The sequence below is a fragment of the Channa argus genome, chromosome 5, assembly GCF_033026475.1.
Source record: "Channa argus isolate prfri chromosome 5, Channa argus male v1.0, whole genome shotgun sequence".
In the NCBI taxonomy this organism is placed as follows: domain Eukaryota; kingdom Metazoa; phylum Chordata; class Actinopteri; order Anabantiformes; family Channidae; genus Channa; species Channa argus.
Window position 1 is genome coordinate 6091894 of NC_090201.1, and position 27805 is coordinate 6119698.

Here is a 27805-nt window from a genome sequence, read left to right on the forward strand (position 1 = left end):
GGTGTTGGGGTCACCAGGACTACTGGGTAATTGAGCCAGTGTGGGCCGCTCTGTCAAGCACATCGGCTAAAAATACATCGGCCATTGTCACCGGGCACCAAGTGGGGGAAAATGATTGTTCCTGCTGTAGGAGCACAGGACATTCGCATTATCAGTGACCTTCCCCTTCTAAACAAGCCATACCAGGAAAAAACACACACACACACACATACAAAAACAAAATTTGCTCAAAATCTTTTTATATCATCAAAACAACAAGCAATCCTTTGATAATGAAACCGAAAAACCAGCAAGCACTGGATTAGCATGCTATAACACTGGCCACAAAATTAAGCGTGTTTAGCCTGTCATGGACGTGCACTTCGATTAGGGCACATCAAGGCATTGAAGAGAATAAGTGAGAATACAGGCAGGCAGAATAGAGCGAGCGTGCTGAAATATTCCAATGAGGAAAGACGCTACTTGGAACGTGGAAAGGTTATTGATTTGTCCTGCAATCATTTCCTGCTCTTTGATATGCAAACGATCTAGTGTGAATTTACAGCAATCCTATCAGACTCATTTCACAGTTCTTAGCCTCTGCGTCTCTCTGGAGTCCTCCGCCTCATTAGGCCAATGTTCTCCATTACCAGCATAATTAAAATCTTTAGTAGCTTATCAAATTAAAAATATTTTTGCTGATCATATTGAGATCTTCACCTCACAGTTATTTTCCACAACAGGAATAAATTAAGACTAAGCATTTTGCACACAATGTGTTACAATCTGGTACTTGAAAGGAGCACTTCTGGTATCTATAGAGCTGGTGATGAGAGACGGAGGGGTGGGGGGGGGGATCCAGAGAATATAAACCCAAGTAGATAAGCATGTGCAAATCATCTTTCATTTGCCAGTGCTCGTTTTGAGACTGGATTTAATTAATTGTAATGTTAAACGAGTGGACTTGCCCATTTGCTCTGTGGTTGAATTCACCACATATTCAAGGGCTTCTTTCTCCACGCTTAAAACATTTGGCTTCTTTAAGCCGAGATTTGAATACCCAGAACAAATCCACACATATTACCCCTTTAGATCTTTCAGTATGCTGTTAAAATCAGGGTTACCTAGATGCAGTATGTCTGACTGAAAGCACAAATGGCCACAGATTCTGCTCCCCGTGGGACTTAAATCTTATTTTACATATCCGCTTCATTTGTGTCAGGTGAGAGGCAGACTTCTCTGGCACAGTAACAGAAACACCATAAATGGACACATATATTGTGTGCAAACAAAGGCAGACAGAAAGTGGGGTGCACAAACAGAGCATTATCCTTTTTCATCCTAACACTGGCCCTGGGTTTTGGGATTCCTGTCAATCAAAAAAAAAAAAGAAAAAAAAAAGAAGGAAGCATTTCCACGTTTCCAGCGGACAGAAACATGTCTTCTGTTTTCAAGGGATTTTTTTATCTAAAGGGTTGTGTGAACTGCAGTGTGCTTGACTTGTTAAATGAGGTTTAAGTCTTCTGTGTCAATTGGAGGCGGTGCAGAGCTTTAAGTATTTTGCACATTAATGCGCTTTTGAGAATATTACCCCAGGGTCCTGTTTCTCAAGGAGGCAGGAGTGGGATGTTTTCTAGTGTTGCTATTGTAAACTTTTTGTTGTGTGTGTTCTGCACATCTCTGTTGTTGAGAAAAAAATTATGGTGATTATTCAGATTTCATGCCTTGTCTGAATGTTAATTATTTACTCTGGGCATGAAATTTGCGTGAATGCCAGGGATTTGTTTGTACAAACACGCGTCACATCACAGGAAAAATGGAAGGGAGAGAAGGAGGTGGCGGAGAGAAGGGAGGGAGGCAAGAACTCTCAGTGAATTACCCTGTAGTAGAATATTTTCTAATTAATACTCAGCTTTGTTTACAAATGCTTTGAATTAATTAAGTGATGAAGGAGAGTTGGATTAGTTCTTAATTGATTTAATTATCCAATTTGTTTGTTTCAGCCATGATTCCAGCAGAGCTGCAGCAACTATGGAAGGAGGTGACAAATGCTCACGTGAAAGAGGAGCAAAACAACAGCAGCAGCAACAACGGCCACCGGGGCCTCGACCTGTCCTCCCCGGCACCGCCAAAGAACCCGCTTCTTAACCAGCATGCGTCCACAAACGGGCAGTACATGAGTCACAAGCGAGATGGGTGAGGACCTCTATCCCTTTCTATATGATTGAGTGTTTTTATTCCTTAACTTTGAAATGGCAAAAAAGAGTAAAGCAGCCACACCACCTCCTCTGAGCGGCGTTTGGAGCCCTTCACATCGCCATTTATAATGGCATCATTCTTCCAAGTCTACCAGATTGCATGGTTGTTTGCCATATACAGCCTTCTTCAAATGGATTCACGGGTTTTTAATGGTATTTAGTTCTGAAGACTGATCATTGTCAAAAAATCTACTCCTCTCTTCATTTTTAGCTTTTTGACTGAAAGTAGGAAGCATTGCTTTAAGATCTTCTGATAAGTGGCTGCATTTTATCAATCTTCCACTTTGTGCTGAGCTCCATTGCCTGATGCAGACATACACCCCTAAAACATAGGCAGTGTTTTTTTTCTCGCTACACATTCCTGTGCGAATAATGACCATATAATCTTGTTCACGAGCTTCTTTAGCATACTCTAAATATGCTGCCTTATGTCTATAAGTAAGCAGTGGTTTCCTGCATGCTTTTCCCTCCAACAATCCAAACTTGACTACACTTGACTACGATGATGTGGACTTTTATTCCCATTGCCTCTTAGGAGTTTTTCGCTGCTGTTGGTTTTGGATTCTCACATAGCTCTCAAGCAAGTTTCCTTAGTTATTTTTCTTGGTCTTACACTTCTTAGAAGAGTTGTAGTTTCTGGCTTATGATATTTACAGTTAGTACCGGTATCTATAAATGCTTTGGAATATTTTAATATTCCTTTACAGCTTATGAATGTTTACTGTCATCATTTTGAGCTGTTCTGATGGCTGTTTTCCTGATCACATTGTCCCTAGAGATCAGGAAAACATCTACCCACTTGCAAATTTAAAGTGCAAACCAAGTTTAAAACACAAGGTGATAGTTGTGCATATTTTCCTTTAGATATCAGACAACTAATTTTACATATTAAAGTTATTAAAGGGTTTATCAAGGGGGAATGCAAATGTTTACACTGACATCATTTTTATATTTTACTATAACATTCTCTTGACCATTTTTGTTATTTCTTATGATGAAGGGACATTTACAATGTTCTTGGGAATAAAAGCGTTTTTGTTTTACTCTTCTTTTTTTTTTGCCCTCAACGTAAGGTAATGCAAATGTTTTCACTGAACTATACAGTATATGGTTTTCTTTCGTTTTGTTTGCATGTGTATTACATTTTTATTTGCCCTGACAATGAGAGCATGGATGAGTGGAGACATACAAGCTGAAACGATCAGAGCTAACGCCTTTCAACAACAGCAGAATTGTTCCTATTTGTAACCTACAACTGGTAATTAAACGGATGATCTGTCATTTTTCTCTAAAGAAAACAGTGTCCTATGCCATACTTTTCAATTTAGTATTTCTCTCAGGAGATCAATTGATGGACATCTCCCCATAGAGTTCTAAGATTATTATTAATTTACAGTTTGTAACTATTATTTTTATTAGGGCCAACACAGTTACATTTCTGTGTGGCTGGTTGCAGTAGGGAATTCAGGAACATCTGAAAGGAGAAATGTCAATATTGTACATTTAATGAGTGATCAGGCTTTCAAAGTTCTGCTATTGTTCCAGATTGAAAGTGCAGCCATAACTTAAATTGCCTTTTACTGAGAACAATTAGGTTACTTGTGACTCTTCATAAACGCAAAACATTTCACTGTGTACTGGGAACATGTTGACGTGCAGGATCAACATGTCAGTACAGGAATTTAAAAAAAGTTGAGAACAACAAGCTATTATATGATAGAAAAAACAAACACTAGGTGTATCATTTTCAAAATCAGGATGAATCATCTCTAAAAGACATTTGCTCCCTAGCTGTGTGTGTCTGCATGCGTCTTTAAGGAAGGAATTAATTTAGCATCATACACATCGGTTTGTTTTCTTGCACCAAAGCCTGATCTTTGAACTGCTAGCGAGGAGCCTCCAGGCACCATGAGCTCACTGCATAACATCTGACTTGTGTTTCAGTGATCAAAACCTATGCATCATTATGAAAGCATTGCCAAAGAAAACATTTTTTTGGAAACTAAACCTGCAGGCCCGTGGAGGTAAAGAGGTGCTGCTAGAGAGAGGGCATCACAGCAGAGTCGCTGAGACGATCTGTGTGAAATCATTAGGAAATTCAGTGATGGAGTGATATAAATGGAAAGCAGCTATTTCTTTTCAAGTTGTATCAGTATTAAATAGATTTGTACAGACTTATCCTGTTTAGAGCGTTTTAAAGTTACCTTTCAGCAAAGGCACTGGAGAAAAAAAAAAAATTTTAAAAAGGGTGTTAGTTGCTCACACACTTGACAGTATCCACAGGCTTCCAATCCTTCATCCAATGTCTGGCAGAATGTCTGAATCATGTGCAGTTAAAGACAAATTGCAAAGAAGTATATTGACTCGCTGACTCCCATCACACAATGTCGCAAGTAGCAAACAAGGTGAGCATCGATGGCAGGAAAAGGCATGAACCAGCCTCCGCATGAAGGCTCCATGAAACATCGGAAAAGACATAACGCAAGAACTGGCAGCCCCTCTGCCTCGCATTGGCTGTCAGAGATTAAAGAAGATGTCAACAGCAGTTTAACACAAGCTTAAGTGAAGAAGGCAGTCTCAGTCTGAATATCCTCGAAATATCTTAGATCTGTCAGAAAACTGAGCAGGTGATTGCCATCCACCCCATCTGTTCTAGAAAGTCATGGATTACCTCTCCAGAGTTTTGAATATGCAATTACTAAGAATAGATGACTGATACAAAGTGAATACAAATCATCCCTTATTAAATGCTGAATGATGCTAATTTAGATTTACACAAGCAATAATCCTTTCTTGTGTTAATTTTGGAACCCTTAAATTGTGCAGCTATCAAGAGCATTATTCCTCTGTTTTGATGATGCAGACTCAATTCTAATCATACTCCATGGGAAGAAAAATGAAATATTATTAAGTATGATTATTCTAAGCAATTCTCTGAGAAAATGTCTGTGTTATAATCCAGGGATTTGAATAATCAGGTTGAAGATAATGGGCTGGGCCGGCCTTGGCGTAAATAGAGAGCATCCACTCATCCTCCCAGTGCTGAACTTAATGAACTTTTAATTGATGCGGTTTTGCAAGTCCTTTTGTCATGCAACAGAAACAAGCCTCTCTGCTGATGGGCCTGTTTTCCCGACTGGCTTCAGATTGGTTTACAGCAGGCCCTAAGTACCATGTAGTTAGTTTCATGTGTCATATAAAATCTGCCCAGGCACAACGACGCCTGCAACTAAAACCTTAAGTGCATCCACAGGAATCACTCACCGGCGTTGCACTTCCGTCTTAAGGAAGGAGGAGAAATTCAATCACTGCCGGTTTGACACATCGAAGACGAGGCACGTGTTCCTGCTTTTAGTTGTCTCAAAGAACACTCTGGCAAAGCAGACTGGGATTTTTGTTTGTCTGACCAGAATCCCTGATATGACCAGGACCTGAGTCACTCAGTCTGTCAGCCCATATTTGTTTCCCATCCCATAAACTGTGATGCATAGATAGCGATATACCCTGTGAGCCAGGTCATCTTTATTCAATGATTTGCTTATTTAAATGAAATGCACCTGATCTGTATCTGACACAAATTCCCAATACAGTGCTGCATCAGCTTTGTTAGGGGGAACATCCTCACAAAGCGCTTGGCCCACTTTACTTCCCAACAACCATCAGTAACCACAGCTCGGGGACTGTAACACAGCAATCTGTTAAAGAGATAAATAATCAGATTTGGCACAGCTCTCCAATCTCTCTCTTGCCTTTCATTTGTCTTACACCAGAAAAGAAATGATAATTAAATCATTTAGGGTAAGGCATGCAGTGGCAGAGAGAAGATGGTAAGAAAGGATCGAGTATAATGCCTAGAGAGTTAAAAAGAGGAGGGGAGCTGTTATGGATGGAGGATGGAGTGGTAGGACACAAGGGAATAGGCTAACATTAGTACCAACAGTGAAGGAGAGTGTTGTGACTGGCTTCGCACATTGCGGCCAGACTCCGGTTTAGAATAGTGGACATCAGTCTTCTTACTGTTGCTGATCGATTGACCCCAGTCTTGTTTATGACCCAAAGGATCCTACCAAAAGATCTGAACTAGCGAACAACTGGCTGTCGGCTTGCAATGTCTTCGTTATGTGCAGTTCCGCTTGTCTACACGTAAAATGTGGTGCAACACCTGGAAAGGTTCACACACTTTGTGTCTGGGTCTACAAGGCTCTGTGATGTGGCTTCTCGTCCAAAGGAATCTGATAATACGGTTTTCCTCGTCCATGTTACAAGATCATTAGAGTGTTCTTCCCTCAGGCTGCCTGACAATAATAACGTCCTGACAGATCTGCCGCGGGTGCAAGTCAAATTTAACGCAACCCCAGGAACTGCAGAGCTTTTTTTTTTTTTTTTCTGAACATATTGTCAAATGGGAGAAAACACCATGAATCCTACACTCTTCTCCTATTACACTAATGTAGCTCATTTGGTGTAAATTCTGTCATTTACTACTGTTTAGCTATCCATCGTTTAAAAGGGCTCTTCTGCCGCCAGCCCCTCACAGCGCTTTGTGCTCACTGATTCCCAGTGCACTCAACATTTCAATATCTTATTAATACAGAATTAACCAACAAACCCCCTCACAAAGAATTAAAAAAGGATCTCTTTAAATTAAAAACTAGCATTACCTTCACCAGTCCACACATTTTCTTGTTTAAAACTCATTATAGTAGGTCTTCCGCCATGTATTTATTAGCTGTATCAAAACAGAGGTCTTAATGTGAATGCATAATTCATAATTGAATTAAAAAACTCTGACTTTTGAAAGAGGGAGGAAAAAAAAATCCTGCTAACCACATTCATGAATGCTTGACTGCCTCCTAATTGCAATGCAATTATCACATGTTATGAACAATGTGAACTCTTAAGCAAGTAATTATAACACAAGGAAACCTGTGACAACCTTTAAAATTCCTACTTGAGGTACAGCTTCGCTAACATTGATACAAATGAGATTTTAATCTGAACAGCAGATTGTTTAATCCTGCAAAACTGGCACACCACGGTTAGATTGCTTTCGTTTGAACTAATTCCATTTTGAAATCGTAGCAGGTGGAGGATTGACTGAGCATTGCAAGATTTATATTATTTTCAGTATTTATGTTTCCATTCTACTCTTACAGACATGCCCTGGAGTAGTAGAATTACTACCTCTTACTGAATATACGGCCGTGTATGAGATTTTGGAGTTTTGGAGAGGTTGGAGTTATTCCCACATGGCAGCACAACAGTTTGTGGTGTAATGAATCTCTCGATCTGGACTGTTGTCTTAGAGAGCAGGGCTCACAATGGAGTTGAGGCAGCAGCGTTGTGCTCACGAGCAAGAAGCACAGGTGGTAGCGATATAGGCCAGTCCCCCAGGCTCTTGTAGCTGAAAGTTGTGTGTCTTGTATAGTGCCTGTGTCCATATGGCTGCCTGTCTAGGAGACACTGCCTCCACACGCCGGCCGCTTTCTCTCAGCGTTCATTGCGGTTAAGCTGTGGTTCCACGCCTCTCGCCATATGGAAGATGTTGTAGAGTTTGTTTTTCAAGAATGTTCTGATATTTAGACTGATTGTACCAAGCCATACGCTCCCCTTAGATGCATTCTCGTCAGCCCCTGGTGACACAGATTGGTCAGTAGATAAATTAATACCAGGCTGGGATGTTTACACTTTGTGCACAGTGTGAAAGTGCCTGATGCTTTAGAGGTTTTTTGTGTTGTGGCACTGACTCCTCCAGGTGGGCTCTGAGACATGATGTAGCAGGCAGCGGAGGAACAGCGGCAACTGAGGGAGCCCCCTAGCAGTCTTGATCAAAGTGAATTGCAACAGTGACACAAAATAATTACATATTGATTTGGTTGTGCTTTCACAACAAGAGTCTCCTCCTTTTGAGGAGAAGAGCAAGCAAAAATTGCGCTGTTACACTCGGATTCCATGCAGTCGAACGGTCACAGATCCTGTAAAAGTGAACCTTCTAATGTGGAAACAACAGGCAAGGAGGTGTGAACTAGGGATAAGCCATAGACCATAGACCCCTTCCTTGATCTTTCGCCATGGTGTCTGACCACAGGTCTGTTGCTTTATTTGTGATGCAGAATAGTTGTGTTTATCTTAATTGCTTTCTCTTTCTCTCTTTGTGTGAATCTGTCTTTTAGACCCACGCTAGAAGAGCCTTCCCCTCATAGTCATCCTCTCTATGGTCACGGTGTCTGCAAGTGGCCTGGATGTGAGGCCGTCTTTGATGATTTCCAGTCATTCCTCAAGTAAGTACAAGTGAGAGCCAGTGCGTTTCCATCAGAGTTTGTTTGTAATTTTTTGTCCTTGTGTCGGGTCGATTACACGTCTTGTAAGCCCCTGCAAATCAGACGCACTACAGGTGCAGCTGGTTGTTATTTCTTGAGTGCTGGTGCCTGGGTTGGCCCTCTCTTGACAAGGGTACTGTGGTGGGGTCTCCTTCTGAGAATGGCATGGGCCTATAATTCCTGTGGTAAGTGCAGTCCCTATGGAGACAGGGGCCGTTTTTCCCAAACAACAACGGTAGGATGTTTATCTGTGGCAGCCCACTGGGTGCTCTGCGTGTTTGCCCTTGTCATTGGGCAGGAGTGTGTGTCTTTGACTGCCTTGCTCAGCTTTTTTCTATATTTCTCCTAGAAGTGTTTTTGTTCTCCTCCTTTCTCCTCTTACTTTGACTTTTTTTTTAGTTTGCAGCATTGTTGATTCTATCTAAAGCATACACCTCAGCACTACGCTGAATTTAACCATGTATACAGTCTTTCAGCTAAGTCAACATGACCTTCCGTATAGCATCTTTTGAATGTGAAAAATGTAACACGTTAACTCTGACAGTGGCCTTTTGTTTTGCACCATGATTCCTTGTCTGAGTCAGATTCCTAGTTTACTAATCAAGCTTGTGTGCAGTGCGCTCTAGGTAATCCAACACACAGCAGAGCCATGGTGACGCAGAGCAGGAAAACATCTGCGTTGTGGCAGCAGATCAATGGCTCACTGTCACCCTGGATTAGTTGCACTTTAAACAAGATATGACACAATTCCATTATCCTGAAACAAGCAATCTGCGAACAAGTAGTTTCCTCGCAGATGCAGGAAAGAAAGGTGTTTCAGAGGGCTGCTTCACAGAGTGGGTAAAGTTCCGAATGTCTTTTTCGAACACTTAGAACCCTCTTTTGATCGTTTACATAAGTCTTCTGTGAGCAAACTTTCCCTTTAAATAGCGTATCTAGCTCAGTTGTACAGTACGCCTTCAGTACAGGATGAAAGAGAGGCAGTTACATATTTTTATTTTGATTTGATAAACATCCTGTGATTCTGAGTTATTAAACCCCATGTGACACACACACACTTTTATACATAGGTTCACATGTTTCAGCTATGGGAGTGCCCCTTAAATCCATCATTATTTATTGTATTCTGACATTGCCTCACCCTTTGTTTATAGAAGAGAGGGGAATTAAATTCAGTGTGCCGGTAGAGCTCTGCCTCAAAAAGTCTCTAAGTGCACTCTGCTATGTTTTTACAAGTGTTTTTATCATGGCAACATCTTGTTTACTTTAGTTGCCTGCTCCAACCTCTTGGAACATGTTAAGAAAACATTTGGGGAGAGTCTCCACAAAGCTGCCTTTGTTTAACAGCAGGCGAGAGTGTGAGCAGCTCACCAAGGTGTTAACTCTGAAACCCTTAAGCACTTCCACATGAAGCCAGCAACTGATACTGCAGGCCTCTAAAAAGAATCAAAAATAAAAACAAAGAGTACATCACACTTCATAATGCTCTTACAAAAGTCTCCTAAGTTAATTTTGAAAAGATGAAGTGAAGTGTGTGTGTGTGCGTGTGTGTACGCACGAATGTGTGTGTGAATATGTCTGTGAGTGTGTAGTCAGCAGAACACAGTGTACAGTATACCAAAGAGAAAGGTGAGGAGGACTCTAACGTTAACCAGATTTCAGCTCCACATGCCAACAGTAACAACTAACACAGGACTCAAATGTTGTTTTAAACTGTGTGTGTATTTATTCTGTCTTTTAAAGAAAACATTACATACCTACAAACACTATCTTGATAAATACAAAGCAGCAAATCCCTGTTCCTGTTTTTGGGTTCAGCACACAGGAGGGTGGGCTTGGGTTCCTAACGGAGCCTGGTGTTTTTATGGGGGTCAAGACCCTTCACGTCAGTGTCCAGTCAGAGGTCAGAGTCAGCGAAACACTGCAGTGCCCTCTAGTGCTGCACTGTCTCTCTGCTGAGACCACAAAATACCACCTCACACGACGTGCTAATTGCTTTGCTGAGTGAAGCATCCTTATAAGTAAAGCGGGCCTAAAATAATTTCAAACAATATGAAATCAAATTTGTAGTAAAGCTAAAATACAGGGATCCATAATAAGAGTAAAAGTAATTTTTTAACATCAAAAATAAATGGAGAAAAAAAAAGTCAATGCATTTTAAATGTAAATACTACTTTACAATGTGTGCATTTAATTTAAATTCCACCCAGGAGTCAAGAAGATAAACCTTCCTCAGAGACAGCCTTAAGCTCTGGGTCCAGTCTATTTAATTAGAAATTGTAACGGGAAAAAAATTGCTGGCAAACTAACTGATATGTAAAAATCCAACTGTTACAGAAACATCTATTTAACTTGTTTTATTGTGGGAATTTACGTTCGGGGTCTTCATCCTGCCACAGAGCTTTTAAAAGAGGCTTTATTTGAAGTCCAGAAAGTGACACATGCCAACGTTCATAGTCTCCCTCTATGTCAATTCCCTGTATCCCCTGCTCCCATGTCCAGACACTTCTCTCAAGGCTGCATTAGGGCCATTTGAATATTTCATTTCCTATTAATTATGCACTGTGACTCTCCATGTCATTAGAAGAAATAAAGTGGAATGTAACAAAGGATGAAAAGAAGCAAGGCACATGTCTCCTATGAACACAGAAATTCCAAAGCTGCTCACGTAGGCCACCCTTCATTGAAAATTCAGTCTGTGCCAGTTTAATTGAAGTTGAAATGTCTTTACCTATTATTTTCTTCTTTGAAATTTAGTGAGATGTCCTGAAATGTTTACCAGTTTCATTTTCCAACCTACTTAATTAAAGGGCCATTTATTTGACTCAAACAAATGGAAAGCTTATAGTAGTCCGAATTGATTTCTGCAAAGGGCTTATTTCCTGCGCTTTTCTTTAAATATGCCTTTTTAATTTCTTTCTCGCCACAATAATTAGCTTCAAGTGTTGAATGTACATCGCAGTCATTTTGAAAAATGTATTATCAAAACACAAAAGGAAGAGCCGGAGGTGAGGAGGGAGACCACGTTTCCTATAGAGATTTAAATCGTTCACCTCAAGGTTGAAAATGCGGCAGCGGCACAGAAGCCTTCACATTTCAAACAGAGCACTATTCGTTTTCCTTACTTTGATGTGTGTCTGTTTTCCAAAATGCAATTGTGGTGTTTAATACACAAATATGTTTTGGGCACCAGATTTATTGGGCTATCGCCACATCAGCGCTGGCACCGTGCCTTCGCAGGTTGACTCAGAGAATTTTTGATTTGCAGTGAAAAGAGGAAGTGCATTTGAAAAGGCAGGCATGTTACACACCTCTCTCCCTTCTGTCGGCGCCACTGTGCACACACAGACATGCCTGGTGACAGTGACCTACATGGTCACCGAAGATGTGATATAATTTATGATATATATAATATATTGGATCCATTAGCGAGCATAATGAAGTAGTGAAATGAAAGGGTATTTGTGAAATCAGTTCAAACATCCTGCTCGGATTATGATTAAATGATTAATGAAATGCCCCTGCATAAGCATTTTCAAACAGTAATTCATGCAGAGGCTGATAAAATTCCTCAAATCATATTTCCTTCACTCGTGGACCTTATCTCCACCATTTTATATAAATCGCTGCCCGGCAAGCTACTTATTTAGATTAGTTATAAACTTACAGGAAAAGAGAACATCTTTCCTCCATAAAATAATCAGGCATAATTATATACATAATTCAAGTTTGTGACAGATCCCTTCTCCTTGTCCCGTTGTCCTAACCATTAGGTCTGGCTTTGTTCGAGTTCTCTTAATTTTACTGACAAAAAAAGAACAGAAAAATTGAAACAAAACAGAAACATACCCCAAAAAAAGGTGGGGGGGCCAAATTCATCCGGGCAAAAAGAAAAAAAATGGCATTAGGGCACTGGTGCATAATTTAACAAAGGAGTCCAACCTGAACTTCTTCAATCATTTCTCTTATCTGTCAGCTAAAGCTGAAGCAAGCATGACTGCCATGAAATATTGAGTGTCATTCTTGTATGTTAAAAGAAACATTTCTTTTGCTTCTGCAGACATCGTACATGTGATCTTTTAATGTGCTGTAGGGTTTTCTGTTTAATCCTACTCGTTTTTATCTAAATGACACCACACATGTATGTGTATTGTTCGCTCATTACCTGATTGCATCATTAAACGAAACATCACAAGACTTATGACTTGCTTCTAAAAGGTTACAGCAGGCAAAATTCAAAACTGACATAAGTTTTTTATGTGTTCTGTTTTCTGTTTTCCAGGCATCTTAACAATGAGCACGCCCTGGATGACAGGAGCACGGCCCAGTGTCGGGTGCAAATGCAGGTCGTACAACAGCTGGAGCTGCAGGTATTGTGTCAGCATTTGTTTTGGCCCAAATATTTATGTGTCTTCTTCTCCTGACACTTCCTCTGTGTCTGCCGAACCCCTCCCTGTCCGTCTCATATCAGGCATGGGGTCACTCGGGGGGAGGTGGCAGCAGAATAAAATAATTTTGTACATTTGCAAGTAACCACTCATTAAAAAATGTGTTATGTATGCATGACAGCCAGAAAAAGATATATGAAGGCCCCAGGGCTAAGTAGTGGAGATAATTACATTTTGAATTTTATTGGGTTTTAAAGTTATTTATGATTTTTAACTGTTTGGCACCAACAATAAAACACTGGAAATGACTCGGCGGCATAGTGCAGACAGCCTCTCAATGCGAGTGAGTTAAAGAAACAATGTAGGCCACTGCAGAAAACTGTTGATGCAGTAATCAGTGCTTTTAATGTCCTAACAGAAGTGTCTTTTTTCCAGTGAGAAAGAAAAATATGGATGTATGCATTAAGAATGCCCTTGTGCAAAAAGACATAGTTCACTGTCCCTCCATTAGGAGCTCTGTAATGTCCACTGAGTCATACCATGTGTGTATGTGTGTTTGTGAATGTGAGACAATGGTCGGTTAAATGGTGAACATGACCAGTCTGCTAATGTAAGGTTGGATTTATTTATTATTATAACAGGGAACAATTTACCTATTCAATTATACCGTATTTGAATGAATTAGTGGCTGCTACAGCTGCAAAGCTAATAACAGCAAGGATTAGATGTAATGTATTACAGATTTTATACAATCACTTGTACTTTAAATGTTAGCCATGTAGTCCACCGAAAAATTACTGGTAATGGCTGTAAAACACTTGTGGTTTACAGAATATTAACATTTAACAATGAGAACTCAGTTTCTCAAGCATTACACTGTACCAACGTCCTGTTATTTCTGCTCTGGTGGTGTATTATCCAGAGAGATGAAGTGAAGGATTATTAGTCACAGACTTCCTCTGCATGCAGCCTATCACCATAATTTAAGCTGGCAGCTAAGACAGCGCTGAGTTTTAGACAGGTAGAAAGGACCTGGGCTTATTATTGGCAATAAGACGCTGTATATTTTAAACTTGAACTGGAGACAGATTGTATGTAGAGCAGAATTTTGAAAGCATTTTGAAAACAAATAATTAAAAGGGTCCCAAGACCAAAAAAAGAAAAAAAGAATTGTCAAAGATTCCTTTACTGCAAAGACATGTATGAAATTAATAAGAGTACAGAAATAGTTTTTTCTTTTCATAAAAATTTCATGTGCTCTCTTTCTTCATTACAGCTAGCGAAAGACAAAGAGCGTCTGCAAGCGATGATGACACACCTTCACGTCAAGTCCACAGAGCCCAAAGCCACCCCACAGCCGGTGAGCAGCATACATCTCTCTTTCTCGTCCCTTCCCCCATCCTTTTGTTTGTCTTAATTGGCACACATGTATTCATTAATCCCTTCCTCCATCTTCTTATTTATCTGCTAAATAAAAACAGCTGTTCTCTTGAGGGAGGCAGTAAATAATGTTTGGACCACATCTGCTGACATCCGAGATTCAATTTGGTGTCTGTGATGAACTGGATGCACACTCTGTAACAGCCCCCATCTCGGTTTCAGAGAGCTGCTGCCTGTTTGGGCAGAGGGGAAAGATGAGAAAACACTGGAAAATGAAATGATAAAAGATATTTTAGTGTTTTTTGAAGCAAAGTTCTTCCCTGCCAGATGACACCAAACATATTTATTTGAATACATTTAAAGAAACAATGCTAAAATGAAAAAAATCAAAGCAAAATTAGGCTTATTATCATACCTATTGATAAATTAAAAGTGTTGCTCTCCGAATTCCAAAAACTATCTCCGCCAGCTGATGAAGTACATATAAAAATATAGGTGGTAGTATAACGTATGTTTTCTTGTGGACATTTAAACCCACCGTTAGGTCAAAAACGTAGTCAGTAGATACCCTCAACAATCCTCTCAAAGTAATTAGTAAACTTAGAGCTAAACAGATTCTAATCTTAGGTGAATTACAGTAAAAAAAATAAATCTCTGCTTGTGTTATTTAAATTGAAACGGTTCTAAAAGTTCTGAACAAAGGTCATTCAAAAAAATCAAGTCTTACTTTCTGTAATAAATAAGCCGCTTTTCTAGTGAGCAAAATTAGCTACAGATGAACAACAGAGATTTTGAATAGATGTAACAGAAGGTAAGTTCATTATGTTGTTGACACATTCTAAACATCATGCTAATCACTCTTAATATATGCCAACAAGACTAATGCCTTATCCCCTATATTGGCAAGGGTTTAACATATGGCGTTTGAGTGTCTGCACTATTTTGTCATGTTTAAGAAAGGGCCTCAGCACCATATTTCAGTCTCCGTGACAGTTAATTCAGAGAGCCAAGTGTGTAAAGATCATTTTAACTCAGGGCGTGAATCTACACACAGATGCGCAATATACATGCATGAGTCCTGTCTCTGAACGCGCTGTGCGGCTTGGATTATTTATTTACAGTCAGAGAGTTGGCTATTGATGTTCACAGCCTGTATGTGCGCTCCACAAAGCGCAGCCAGTCAACATAAAGCGCCTGGAGATGTTGAACGACAATGGGCTGTCTGTTTAAAGCTGTGCCTGTGTCACACACACACACACACTGATTGTGTAGATTAGAGTGCAAAACGAGGGCTCTGACACAGAGACATTTGTATATGAAAAGTGGTAGAGGCAGCAGATAGCATCTTGAGTTCACTACCTCTCCTGTCTCCCTGGGGCCTGTGAGAATGCCTGTGTCAGAGCTCAGCATTAACAATCTCAAGGGGGCAAGCAGAGCTTTTTATTCAAATAAATAGACTCCCGTTCTCCAGTGTCGCTTTGCCTGCTGCAATCTGCTATGAAATGCTATGATAAATATGTCTGGCTTTGGCTGGCTGAGTGCTGGACTTACACAGGTCAGGGCCCATGGCTTCACTGAAGCTTTAGGGAGATTGCAGCATCAGAGGTACTATGTACTAAGTATCAGACTACTTCTGAGTAGATGGAGAGTGAGTATTCTCAGAGCTGGCTGAAGATAGAGCCACTCCAAAGAGAGAATTGTGTTCTTGTAGTAATTGATAGTTCTCCCTTTCTGCTGTTTTGTGCTGTTGCGTATAATAAAGGCATGTGTAAGTAGCCAACTGTCATAGCAAAGCAGCTCAGATGAATTTGCTGGTTTACATTTAGTCATAATTAAAGACAAACAAAGTGATACTGTGCATGCACAGCGTCAAATGAATAGGATTCATTTTATTCTTCCAAGGTGCAAGGGAGATCAAAACAAAATGTGCCACATTAGCATTGGGTGCTTGTGAGCGCGCGCGCGTGTGTGTATGTGTGTTTGTATTTGCCTCTGCATGTGTGTGGGTGGGTGTCTGCACCCGGTGTCACTAAGCATTCTTGTCAGAAATCTGACCTTTTACGCCATACATAATTAAGGAGGGACTTTTTGTTTATTTTCTTTAGCAGCTTGCAGAGTCAAAGCCAGTATAATTAGATCACCAATTACCATTTAATTAATTTCAGTCTGAAGTCTCATTTTGTCTACGCACTGGAGTGAGCCCAAATGGTGAGGCAAACAAAGGCAAGGCTATTACCAGCCTGTCTGGCCTATTGTTGAAGCCTCTCTGTGTTTATAGCCAGGGAATATGGATGAAACATGAAACAAAGCCTGCTAATCCAAAGGAAGAGAAGTCAACACTGCAGCCCCCGTTCTGTTGATAGCATTGTGTCAGAAACACGCAAACCCAAGTGTGATTTATTTTGCTCAAGATTTAGAATAACACGTATTCTGCTACTGTTCGTGAGGATGTAGTCCACGTTTGTGCATCCCCACAGTAATCGTAATTATTTGGGCAGACTTTTAGGCAGAGTTTAGTATCCAAAGCCTAAATACACATTGTGTGGACTCAAAAATGTGTCTGTTAAAAAGGGAGAAACATAAAACACAAGTGTAACATATTTTAGGGAAATGTGAAGGCTAATTATTAGGAAATGTTTTTGTTGTTTTTTTTGTTTTGTTTTTTTAATAGATGCAGTTGTTAAAAACCAGACTCACCTCCCTTCCATTATCAGCAGATATTAGACATCTGTTCTCTCGTAATCAGAGATAAAACTTGTCCCAATCACACTGTCCGCCCCGTCTCTTGCTCTGTATTTTTTTCCTCTTTCTTTTTCTCACAATCTCAAAGTCATGTTTAATTTGGAAACTGGCCTCCTTCGGCAAATTCGCAATTAGAACAATTTTGTGGGAATATATATGTGTGTCATTAGTTTTCCTGCCAATTAATAGCTGGAGCAGGAGGTCAGGCTAGACTGTTCCACTTGACTGCTGCTCTACTACGGAGACTTGGCACTTGGCTTGGAGAAGCCACAGCTGCTGGAAGTCATTCTATACCTTTTGAGGACTTGCTATAATTAGTTTACCTTGTAGCCATTATTACTTAACTGCCTCCTTCTCCTTGGTCCTCCCAACCCATTCTCACACACAGGCCCTCAGTTATAAAATCAAACATTGTCTACGTAAGGCTGTGCATGAACATACTATGAGGGGATCTATACTGTGGCCACTGTGGCCCTGGTGATGGAGGTCACTCAGATACAGTACTTAATCATCAGATCACCTCCATAAGCAGCTCCTAATTAGAGTCTTCACAATACAATTTCAGCTTGTAATTAGCCCAGATTGGCTTCTTCCTCTGGCTGCCTTATTAGCAGGGCTGCTCAGCGGTAGGTGAGAACCACACTGTCATTTTTCAGAGCTGCTCGAGCCGCCCATCTTCCCTTCCTTATTCAACCCTTACTGGTTTCCGTGTTGCAGAGCCACAATGGAAGGATGAGCTGAGGTGGGGGGTTGGGGGGTGTCCAAGAGGGACAAAAGATTAAACAAAGGCGGTGAAACAGAAAGCTGGGAACGGGCCTGACACGACAGCGAGACCGAAAGAGGGAGGAGAGAGCACAGTGTGAAGAATTGAGGAGGTGGAGTTTGGAGGAGTGGGCTCGAGGGTTGTTTTCCAAACATTTAGGGAACATTCGTGGATCATCTCAGGGCCCGCCTGCAATTAGAGGGCAGATATGCATAGTCAATGAGGTGTCTGGTAATTAGACTAACCGAGCTCCTGTCTATCTGTGTTTTTCTCTTTGTTTGGTGTCTTTTCCTCAGCTAAACCTGGTGTCCAACGTCACACTGTCCAAGTCAGCCCCTGAGGCCTCACCTCCTCTGAGCCTGCCCCAGACCCCCACCACACCCTCAGCACCCCTCACACCCCTATCCCAGACCCACTCCGTCATCACAGCCAGCACCATACACGGCGTGGGCCCCATGCGACGGCGCTACGCGGAAAAGTACAACATCCCCGTCTCTCCAGGTACTGCAGCGTGTACACACCTAGAAATACGCACAACTAAATGCAAAGAGCAGCACACTCATCTGCCCTGCTTCATAACCACACTACCAGACTGCTTGTATGTGTCTGTATGTACACACACTGCCATGTTATCATGCATAATTAGTGTTATACATTACTGATTCTTTTATTCCACATTAAGACAGTGTTTGTTCCCTGTGTACAGATATCAATCAGAACAAAGAGTTTTACATGAATGCAGATGTTAGACCGCCATTCACGTACGCCTCACTAATAAGACAGGTAAGAAGTCCGCTTGAGCTTTTAACCTACCTGATTTAGCAAATAGGCTCCTCCAGCGTGCAGAAATACAGCACGTGTACTTTCAGCTATTTAGAAGGTCACAAACTACTTTTATTGAACTTATTTCTCTGTTCTAGACACAGGAGCAAATTAACCATCTTCAATTAAGGGCAAGAATGTGTGTGAGATTAAAAAATCTGCCACATATGACGATTACATTTGATTAAACATTTCACTGCCTGCGATTATTACCAAATTCATTTCACACAACAGTAGGGATGAACTTGTTTTAAGATGGGCAGTCAATTATCGCTCGCCCCCAATAATCTGGGATCTTAGGAATTAATCTGAGCCAGCTGTAATTGCTGCCCTGTAATCTGCCTGCAAAATGTTTTTGGCTGCCCTTCATTTACACTCACAAAAGAACAATATTCAAATCGGCTGTTTTGAATAAAAAGTACAGAACACTTCTATAAACAGAGTACTTTTACATAGACAATTCCTCTTTTCTTGTCTATTTTCTGTTTTGGTTTTTTTTTCTTTTTTTCAAACGAACACGCAAAGCTGCATGCCTCCTGTAAATTATTGATCACTTTTTAAAGGTAGCAACATTTTAAATGTTTTGTTTCTGTCACTATTCCTCACGCAGGCAATCCTCGAATCTCCAGAAAAGCAGCTAACACTAAATGAGATCTACAACTGGTTCACACGAATGTTTGCATATTTTAGGCGCAATGCAGCGACATGGAAGGTAATTTTGCTGTTCCTCCGGACTTTTCCCAACCAGCACCTGGAAGAGACCCTGTGTTTATGTTAGGGAGAATTAAATGATAGCCAGGCATAATACCGTTTTAAATGAACCTTTAGCAAAATAAAAAACAATACCTTACTTATTCTGTCCAAATGACCCACCCTTTACACAAACATATGAACCACGAAGAAAAACCAAGAGAGGAATATGTGCATTCCTGTAGAAACTGTGGAAGAGAGAGAAGAAAAAAATGTCTCCTTGAAATGCGTGAGGATGTTCTAGTGGTGGGTGGCATTAGTTTAACATAGCAGTGCTCTGCCAGTGACTCCTGGCTGAGCCCCTCACACTCACTTCAGAAGGGAACACATTATTTTCACACACACACACACACACACACACTAACACAAAACAACAGAAATCATTGTCAGAGAAAGTGAGATTTGACTAAGAAGGACACTGATGAAGCACTGAAACTCCTTCTAAGCCTTAGCTGATGTGATACATGCAGCTGGATGAGACCTAACACACACACACACACACACACACACACACACACACATATATATGCATATAAACACAACAGCACAACTCTGCTCCACCCCCAACCTCCATCGGCTCCCACACTTACTGACAGCCCTTCCGTAGGGGCACATTGGTGTTATAAACACGAGATTCCACAGCTCTCTCCCTACACACACACACTTAATATATACACATGCACGCAGCATAGTTCTTGGAATAACAAAGGGTGGCTGTATGCAGGTCTACTTTTATGCCCTAATTATTTGTATCTGGATTTAAATTATAAGTAATATTTGTTTATTTTCTCATACAGCAAAGACAGTCTGTTTCACTTTCAGCTTCTCATATATTTAGTGATTGATAAGGGTAGAACAAAGCTTTGTGAAATATTACTAAAAAAATGAAGCTGTTACCATAGAGACAAAGAAATATTTACATGTTTTCATTTGAAGCTCGTGGACCATTTACTGGCATTCTCATTTATTTACCGTTTTCATGAGGTTTGATCCAGTGACTGTAAAAGTTTTTTTTTTTTTTTCTTAATGCAGACATGTTTGCTGTACTCATAGCCGCCTCTGTTTTCTCTTTTTGTCTTTACACCAACTGCAGAATGCAGTCCGGCATAATCTTAGTCTTCACAAGTGTTTTGTGCGAGTAGAAAACGTAAAAGGGGCTGTGTGGACAGTCGACGAAATAGAGTTCCAAAAGAGACGGCCTCAAAAGATCAGTGGGTAGGTTTGGCCTTTTTGAGCCCCGACTAGCATCTGTCTCATCGTTGACTGTGGGGGAAGAGGCTGCTGCTCCATCTCATTGTCTGTGTACCATAACGTCCAAAGTCCCTGCTTCCTTTGGCGTGCCTGCCTGTCATGCTTTCAGAATCCTTTTGCAAATGCCTCATAACCTACAATGGCTTATTTTCATTTTGATCCTCTCCCCTCCTCCCCTGTGTCTGTCTGTCGATGTGTCCGTCCTTTTGTCTGTCCTGTCCATCACTGCATCTGCATCTGGCTGCTCCCTACCCCTCTGCTGGTTTGCTTTCCCAGGGTGCCATTCGCACCAACCTTTCCCTGCATAAGTGCTTTGTGAGAGTAGAGGATGAGTGTGGGTCCTTTTGGACTGTTGATGATGAGGAGTTTAAGCGCGGTCGCCACATACAGCGAGGCCGCCCTCGGAAATACGCCGGTGATGAGAACTTTGACAAGCTGCTCGTACAGTAAGGACTTTTGCCTGCCATGCAAACTCCAGAAGCCCCCAGCCCCACCTGCATGCCCCCCCCCCCCACATGTTGTCATCATGCTTTTTGTGTTTAGCTCGCCATCAATCATGCTTTCACTAGATCTGCCTCCATCATCTTTCTTCCTATGAAATGTGAAGTGTTGAAGATAGTTGTGTGGTATTGTCAAGTGATTGAACATCTTAGAACTATAGCCTTAATATCCACATTACTACACCAGTAAATGTGTTTAGTTCTTATACAAAGTGCATTGATTTCTTTTTATGAAATAAGATACTGTAGCTGAGGAATGCCTGCTAGGTGAGACATGAGTCTGTGGTTGTAATTGAATTTTTCTGTTTGCAGAAGTCCAGCCTTAGTGAAGAACATTCAGACCAGCTTGGGCTATGGTCCAGCCCTCTCTGCTGCCTTCCAGGTAAAACTAAAATGTGACCTCATCTTTAGCTGCCTCACGTAGAACTTTAAATGTGAAAAGTAAAAGGCTGCCTCCGTCTTTTATGCACACTCACCCTGTCTCAGTTTTTTTTCAAGGCAATGTTCTGGGATGAAATGAGTGATGGTCAACTTAGAAAGTGCTGACAACTCTCTTCCGTTTCACATTTAATGCTTCGGGCTTTGCTTTTCAGGCTTCGATGGCAGAAAACAACATACCTCTATACACTACTGCTTCCATTGGAAGTCCCACCCTCAACTCCCTGGCCAACGCCATCCGCGAGGAGATGAATGGAGCAATGGACCATGGAAACAGCAACGGCAGTGACAGCAGCCCGGGACGCTCGCCCCTGCCAGCTATGTGAGTGGCACACGCACTTTGTATGTCTACCTCAGCCTGTGCAAGAAAAGAGAAAGGTGGAACAGACTTTCAGCTCCAATGAGAGAGTAAATTTCTCAATAGATTTAGACAGAAAGCGATATCAATGCTCACGAAATGGACTAAAATGGCCCGATACATGAGATCAAACAGAAACAACGACAATGGAGAATACGATAAATCAAGTGAGGAGAAAAGATATTGGAGTGGTTTGTGAGGTCATGGCCAGAGCTGTGCCTGGCCTCCCTGCAGAAAAGGAAACTCCACCTTTTCATAGCCTCCACCGTCACCCAACCGGTTGGCAGGAAAAGGCTGGAGCCCCTCTGTTTTTTTTAACAGCAAGTTTATAAACACACCTTTACGTGTCCTGCTATCTGACCCAATTCCACCATAACCCGCATTCCAATTTGTTACACCATTTACAAAGCTGCTGAACACAGAGTGACAGAGCCGTCGGTTCAGACACGGTGAAACATTAGGTTCAGAAATGCGTCTTGAGCCACTGAAAAGAACAAAGCAACACAAAAGCATAATTAGTCTGGAGGACATCATCCAAGATTCGCATGTAGGAAAGTTGCGGTCGGCCTGAAAACCGCAGCTCCCCGTTCACTTGTTGTAGGCAGAGTGTCTGCTAAGTTGTTTGAAGCTTAAAATAATACAGCACACGCTGCATCATTTCCAGATGTGGGGGCAGACCACCAATGTGCACCACTGATAGACTCGGGGATGGCCTCCTGAAATATCGGAGCTTTGGGGGAAATTCTGCCTGAAAAAAGGTGCAGTAATGAGCTCCTGGCCAAATGGAGGAAAGTGCCATCCCTAATCACTATGAACATAGCTCTGAGCATGGCCGTGGAACAGGAAAGGCAGAGACAGGATGGGTGTGCTGGCCTAGGGGCAGCCTGCTTCTCCCTCTGCCCGTTTGCTTCTATCTTTAGGCTGATAGAGCTCGCAAACTCTTTCTCCATAATTATGTCTATAAGCATTATGCAAGTACAAAATAAGTTAAATCTGTTTTCTTTTGCTTTTAAAGAACTTTATTCTCTTATTAACAAAACATACCGACTTATTCCTGCCTTTGGATCGAGCATTATACGTTATATACAGTAGCACCAGTGCTGGAAGTCTCCTTACACCGGGGGAAAAAGTCATAAACTTCCTTTGCCGTGATGCTTTGGCTCCCACTGTTTGAAATACAAGCTCATCATCACTGTTAACTATGTAACAACATGTGTTTTCCACATGTGCCAGTGTGCTGCTGGTTGACAGGATGCAGCTTTTGAACACCATGAAGAAACCAAAGCGCTTCTCTTAAACAGTCAGACGAGAATCAGGTATCCAGAGAAAGCTAATTATGAGCAAAGTGTAGAATCAGCATGCAGTTCAATAGCATAATAATAACAATTTCATGTCTGCCCTGCAGCCACAGAGTCAGACCTGAGGCAACGGCACTTGTGGAGTTTCTTTGATGTGAAACTGATAGAAAAGCTGACTTTACTTTTTCCCCTTTTTTTTTTTTTTTTTTCAAATTTACACCAAAATATATCGGCTAATTAGCATACGAGCGTCACCATCACAATAGTTGCAAATCACACAAGACATCCCGGTGTGAATAAATCAAAAGGGGGCTTTGGTGAATGAAGAATGTGCCCGTTGTCCCTTGTTGTTTTACTAAATGAGCCCAGTGCCTTATCCTGACACCGCTCTACCTCCACTACAGCAGCCTGGCACCGCAGGTTAGAGCGGCAAGTCCCCCGCAGCTGCTCATAATGTTTTTTTGGGTTTTTTTTCTCCTACTCTCTGCCACCGCCAGGCCTTCCTCTCCCCCCTGCGCTTTATTCCTGCTCTGTTTCTGTAATGAGAAATTTGGCAGATCTCATCTCTTTAGTGGCTCTTTTGCCCAGACTGTGAGCTGAGGAGGAGGAGGGGGCTCATGTTTTTGCCTTGTTTACAAGTGACAGCGTTATTATTCTCATAAGGGCTCTGTTTCTTATCACAGTTTTGTGCCGAGTGCACCGCTGCCGCTGTCCTCCGCGCCTTTCCTGCCAGCGCTTTTCTTCCCTTATTGACACTTGGTTGAAAATATGCATTAATTCTGGAGTTTAAAGCATGTATGCCGGTGCCTGGTTGCTGTGTTTGCTTGAAGTTGATTAATGATAGAAGCCGGCTCGGGGTCGTCCTCTGGAGACCCGCCTCGCAGGTTGTGCATGTTAACGAGCAGGAAGGGGAACACACAGCGCGCCGCTGATCCTCCGCCACCAGGAGGCTGACAACGGCAGCCCACTCACTCCGCAGAGTCCATTCTCTCCTCTCTTCATCTCACGTTGTTAATCTTCCTCATTTATCAATTCTAAGTGAATACCCTGTTGTCGGTTGCCATGAAAATAAAAAGCCCGCAGCTTTGCCGAGATTGGAATACCTCAAAAGAAAGCTGGAATTATCATCAGCACCAGCGAGGCTCCTACTCGCAGCCTCACTGAAGCCAGACATTTGTTTTTGTTCCCCTGTTCCCTTCTTTATAAACAGAATCAGCACAGGTCTGTGTCATTCTGTGACGGTGTGTGTTCAAAGGTTATAAAAGAAAAAGGATGGAATGAAGTTAAAGAACTGTCCTCTCTTCTTTTTTCCTCCAGGCATCACATCAGCGTTAAGGAGGAACCACTGGACCCCGAAGACCACGAAGGGCCCCTCTCCCTGGTAACAACTGCCAATCACAGTCCGGATTTCGATCACCACAGAGATTACGACGACGACCAGGGCCATGACGACATGCTGTAAGGCTAGCGCCGCCCCCCTCCCACATACACCCCCATCCCCCCTCCCCAGCCTCAGAGGCCGAGGCAGTCTGGGTCATCTGGGAGATGGAAACGCTCCGCAGATAACAAACACTGAACTGCAGTCTCAGCCACTGATGACAGCTCACAAATGTCTCCAAGTCAACTTTTTAGTGCCATTTCAACATATAGCAAGAACACACACATAAGAAAACACACAATACGCCCCATAGGAGGGTGCTTTTTTTTTCCTCCTGATTTCTTTCTCTGTTTGAGCTTCATTGAAAACTCCATTTCCACTCGTGTCAGATGGACTCGTTTGGTACAGGCGAGGTGAGGGGGGTGGGCGACATGTTCGTGGTCAGACTTTGGGAGATGGTGCAACCAGGACTGAATGCAAAGGGGGGGTGGGGTTTACCTCTCTTCCCCATCCCCCCCCAATCTCCCTCTCTCGGACATACACATCTGACCACAAACTGAAGAGAGAGAGAGAATGACTGACATTTAATTTACACCGAGTGCGTGTTTGTGTGTGTGTTTGTGTGTGTGTGTGATGGAGAGAGTGAGTGCGGACTGTTCATTGTCACTGCCTTCAACACTTCTCATTGGTTTGTTTCCATTTAGGTGGGTGGGAAGTAGTTTTTATTTGGGTGCATTTTTTTCTGGGGGGGAGGTTATAAAATAACAAATGTCTTTGTCCATGCTGTTATTGCTGTTGCGTTTTAAATATTTTTTTTTTTCTTTAAACTGATCAGACCTCATGCCCATGCTGTGGAGATTCTGTGTGGTCAGCACTTGATGATGAATGTTTATGATTTCCTTTCATGTTGTTCTTTTAAACACACACTCATACACACAAAACTGAATGTCATATACCAAGTAGTATTTTTCTGTCATTTATTCAGCAATCTTCCACAAAAAAAAAAAAAAAAAAAAAGTCACCACTCTGACGTGTAGCCCACCCCTCGCGGCCTCCTTCCTCCTCTTCCTCCCTCTCCCCGCTCTACCCTCCACCCCCTCCCTTGCTCATGAAGTCTATTGGCAATGCACTACTCATAATGAAGGCTCTCTCCACGCATCAATGAAGTTTAATTTAAGATGCGAATGAATGACAGAGAAATCATGCAGGTTATGATTTATCTTTATGGAATTATACTTTAAAACAGCCCCTCACAGCAGAGCATGCTGAGCTGCAACAGAATTTCTGATCACTTACAAGCTCCTTTTTTTTGTTTTTTTTTTTTTGTTTTTTTTTTTATAAAATAAAAATGTCAGGTGTGCACCGTCGAGATAATGATTTAGACCAACTAATTGTGATTCCTGAACACAACTGTCATTGTTAATCAAACGTGTCTTGCTTTACCACACTGTAATTTCATTCAGCGCTCCGAGATAAATGTGCATTCCCCGTACTTTTATTTGTACCACCCACACAACCAGTTTCAAGTTTGAGATGAAATGTTTTCTTTCATCATCGAGGGAACAAACCCCAAGACTTGCAATAAGAACTAAACATTCTGCATTCCATCTTCGCAAAGGGCCCAAACACACAGTAAATGCCATTTAAGGAATGTGGATACCTCGATGTTCAGTATCGCCCAAAAAGCCAACAGCTGTTATCAACAAGATTGAACTGAGCAGGAATCCACAAGCAACAAAACTTCCAGCTTTTGGTAAAGATTGAAATTTTAAACATTTCATGACTGCAACCACTGCAACTGCATTTTTTATTTATTAGTACAATTATCGTGTTTTATTTGGCTTTTTTAAGTTTTTGATGTGTTATATATATCTTGTTCTGTGACTACCAAAGATAAAACTACAAAGTCAATGTTATGTGTTCCATACAATAGCAGATAAGGCCAAATATCTCCTCCACTGTCCCCCATTGGACGCTCTCAGCAGCTGCGATCGAGCCGATGGCGGACTGAAAGGAGGGAAATGCTCCTCAAACCGGTGTTTTTCATTCTTTTCTTTCTTTTTTTTTTTTTTCTTTTTTTTTTTATAAAACCAAAGGGGTGTCTAGACTGCTGCAGTCTGATGTTTTGCAGTGACCAAATCTGAATGGGAGGTGCTGAGAGTCTGACTACATGATGACCAAATTAGAGAATTTTTTTTTTTTTTTTTTGTATTCGGGCTAGTGGGCGGAAATAAGGGAGGTTTTTCTTTAGGAGCTTTCCAAAGTAAAACGTTTGTAGATAAGTCGATAAGGAAAAATATACTGGTAAATGTAAAAAAAAAAAAGGCTTTGCAAAGAACAATGTGAAATGGATTCTGTACTTCAACTGGACCACACGATGATTCATTATTTCTCTTCTTTTATTCCTTAAACATATGTATTCTTTGAAATGATTGTATGCCACTTTTTAGGGGTTTTAGCGTTTTTGTTAAGATTGGCAAGACTTTGATTGTGTTCAGTTTCTGTCAACTTATTACTTTTTATATTAAAAAAACACTCCTGTCAACTAATAAGCTGGGTACAAGGTACTTTATGGCAATTATTGTTATTGTTATTGTTATTTTAAGTTCACTGCTCATTAACTAAAAAGTAAAAAGGGCAAATCTGTGGTTTCCAGAAGATGTATTTAAAATCCAGGCAGCTGTGGGATGGGTCAGTTACAGCCAGGCTAGGATCGTGAGAACAGGGCCGAGCTCATCCACAAACCCCCAGTCATCTGGATGGTTTGTTTGGTATTCAAAAAGGAGGGAAAGCGCTGGTAGATTAGAACATTCTCAGCATGTGTAGCTTGACTTTACTAAAGATAACAGCATGAGAAAACCGTTAAGAAAAAGTACGCATACCTCAGTTCAAACCTATAGGGAATGATTCAATTAAATGAGAAAAAAAAATAAACATTTCACTCAGTTGCACTTAGTTGTATGTGTTGCGTGTGTAGTCTGATACTATAGAAAAGAAAAAAATACAAAAAAAGAAAAAATGATAGCTTGTTTATCTTAAAGGTTTCATCCTTTTTTGCCAAACAAATCCAAACCTTGGGCCTTTTGTTCATGGAAATACCACCCAGCTGTGCATGGCACCATTCATCCTGTCAAAGTCTGTCCTCTGATGTACTGATGGGTTGTTTTAAGGGCGTTCCAA

The 27805-nt window shown here is 41.4% G+C and overlaps 1 protein-coding gene across 10 annotated transcripts in view; it reads left to right on the forward strand.

Moving 5' to 3' along the window:
* foxp1b (forkhead box P1b) overlaps positions 1 to 26704 on the forward strand; it is a 150147-nt gene extending 123443 nt beyond the window's left edge. For 9 of the 10 annotated variants that reach the window (XM_067504136.1, XM_067504141.1, XM_067504142.1 and 6 more), the window contains 11 exons: positions 1983 to 2175; positions 8411 to 8518; positions 12840 to 12927; positions 14222 to 14305; positions 18127 to 18331; positions 18537 to 18613; positions 19263 to 19364; positions 20496 to 20617; positions 21466 to 21535; positions 21747 to 21913; positions 24565 to 26704. In XM_067504136.1, the coding sequence (XP_067360237.1) occupies positions 1983 to 2175; positions 8411 to 8518; positions 12840 to 12927; positions 14222 to 14305; positions 18127 to 18331; positions 18537 to 18613; positions 19263 to 19364; positions 20496 to 20617; positions 21466 to 21535; positions 21747 to 21913; positions 24565 to 24709 (1361 nt within the window). In that variant the 3' untranslated portion in view covers positions 24710 to 26704. Of the gene's footprint in view, positions 1 to 1982; positions 2176 to 8410; positions 8519 to 12839; positions 12928 to 14221; positions 14306 to 18126; positions 18332 to 18536; positions 18614 to 19262; positions 19365 to 20495; positions 20618 to 20929; positions 21100 to 21465; positions 21536 to 21746; positions 21914 to 24564 lie in introns of those variants that run through there. The other variant, XR_010914407.1, reaches the window with a different exon arrangement.
* Positions 26705 to 27805: the final 1101 nt, after the last annotated feature.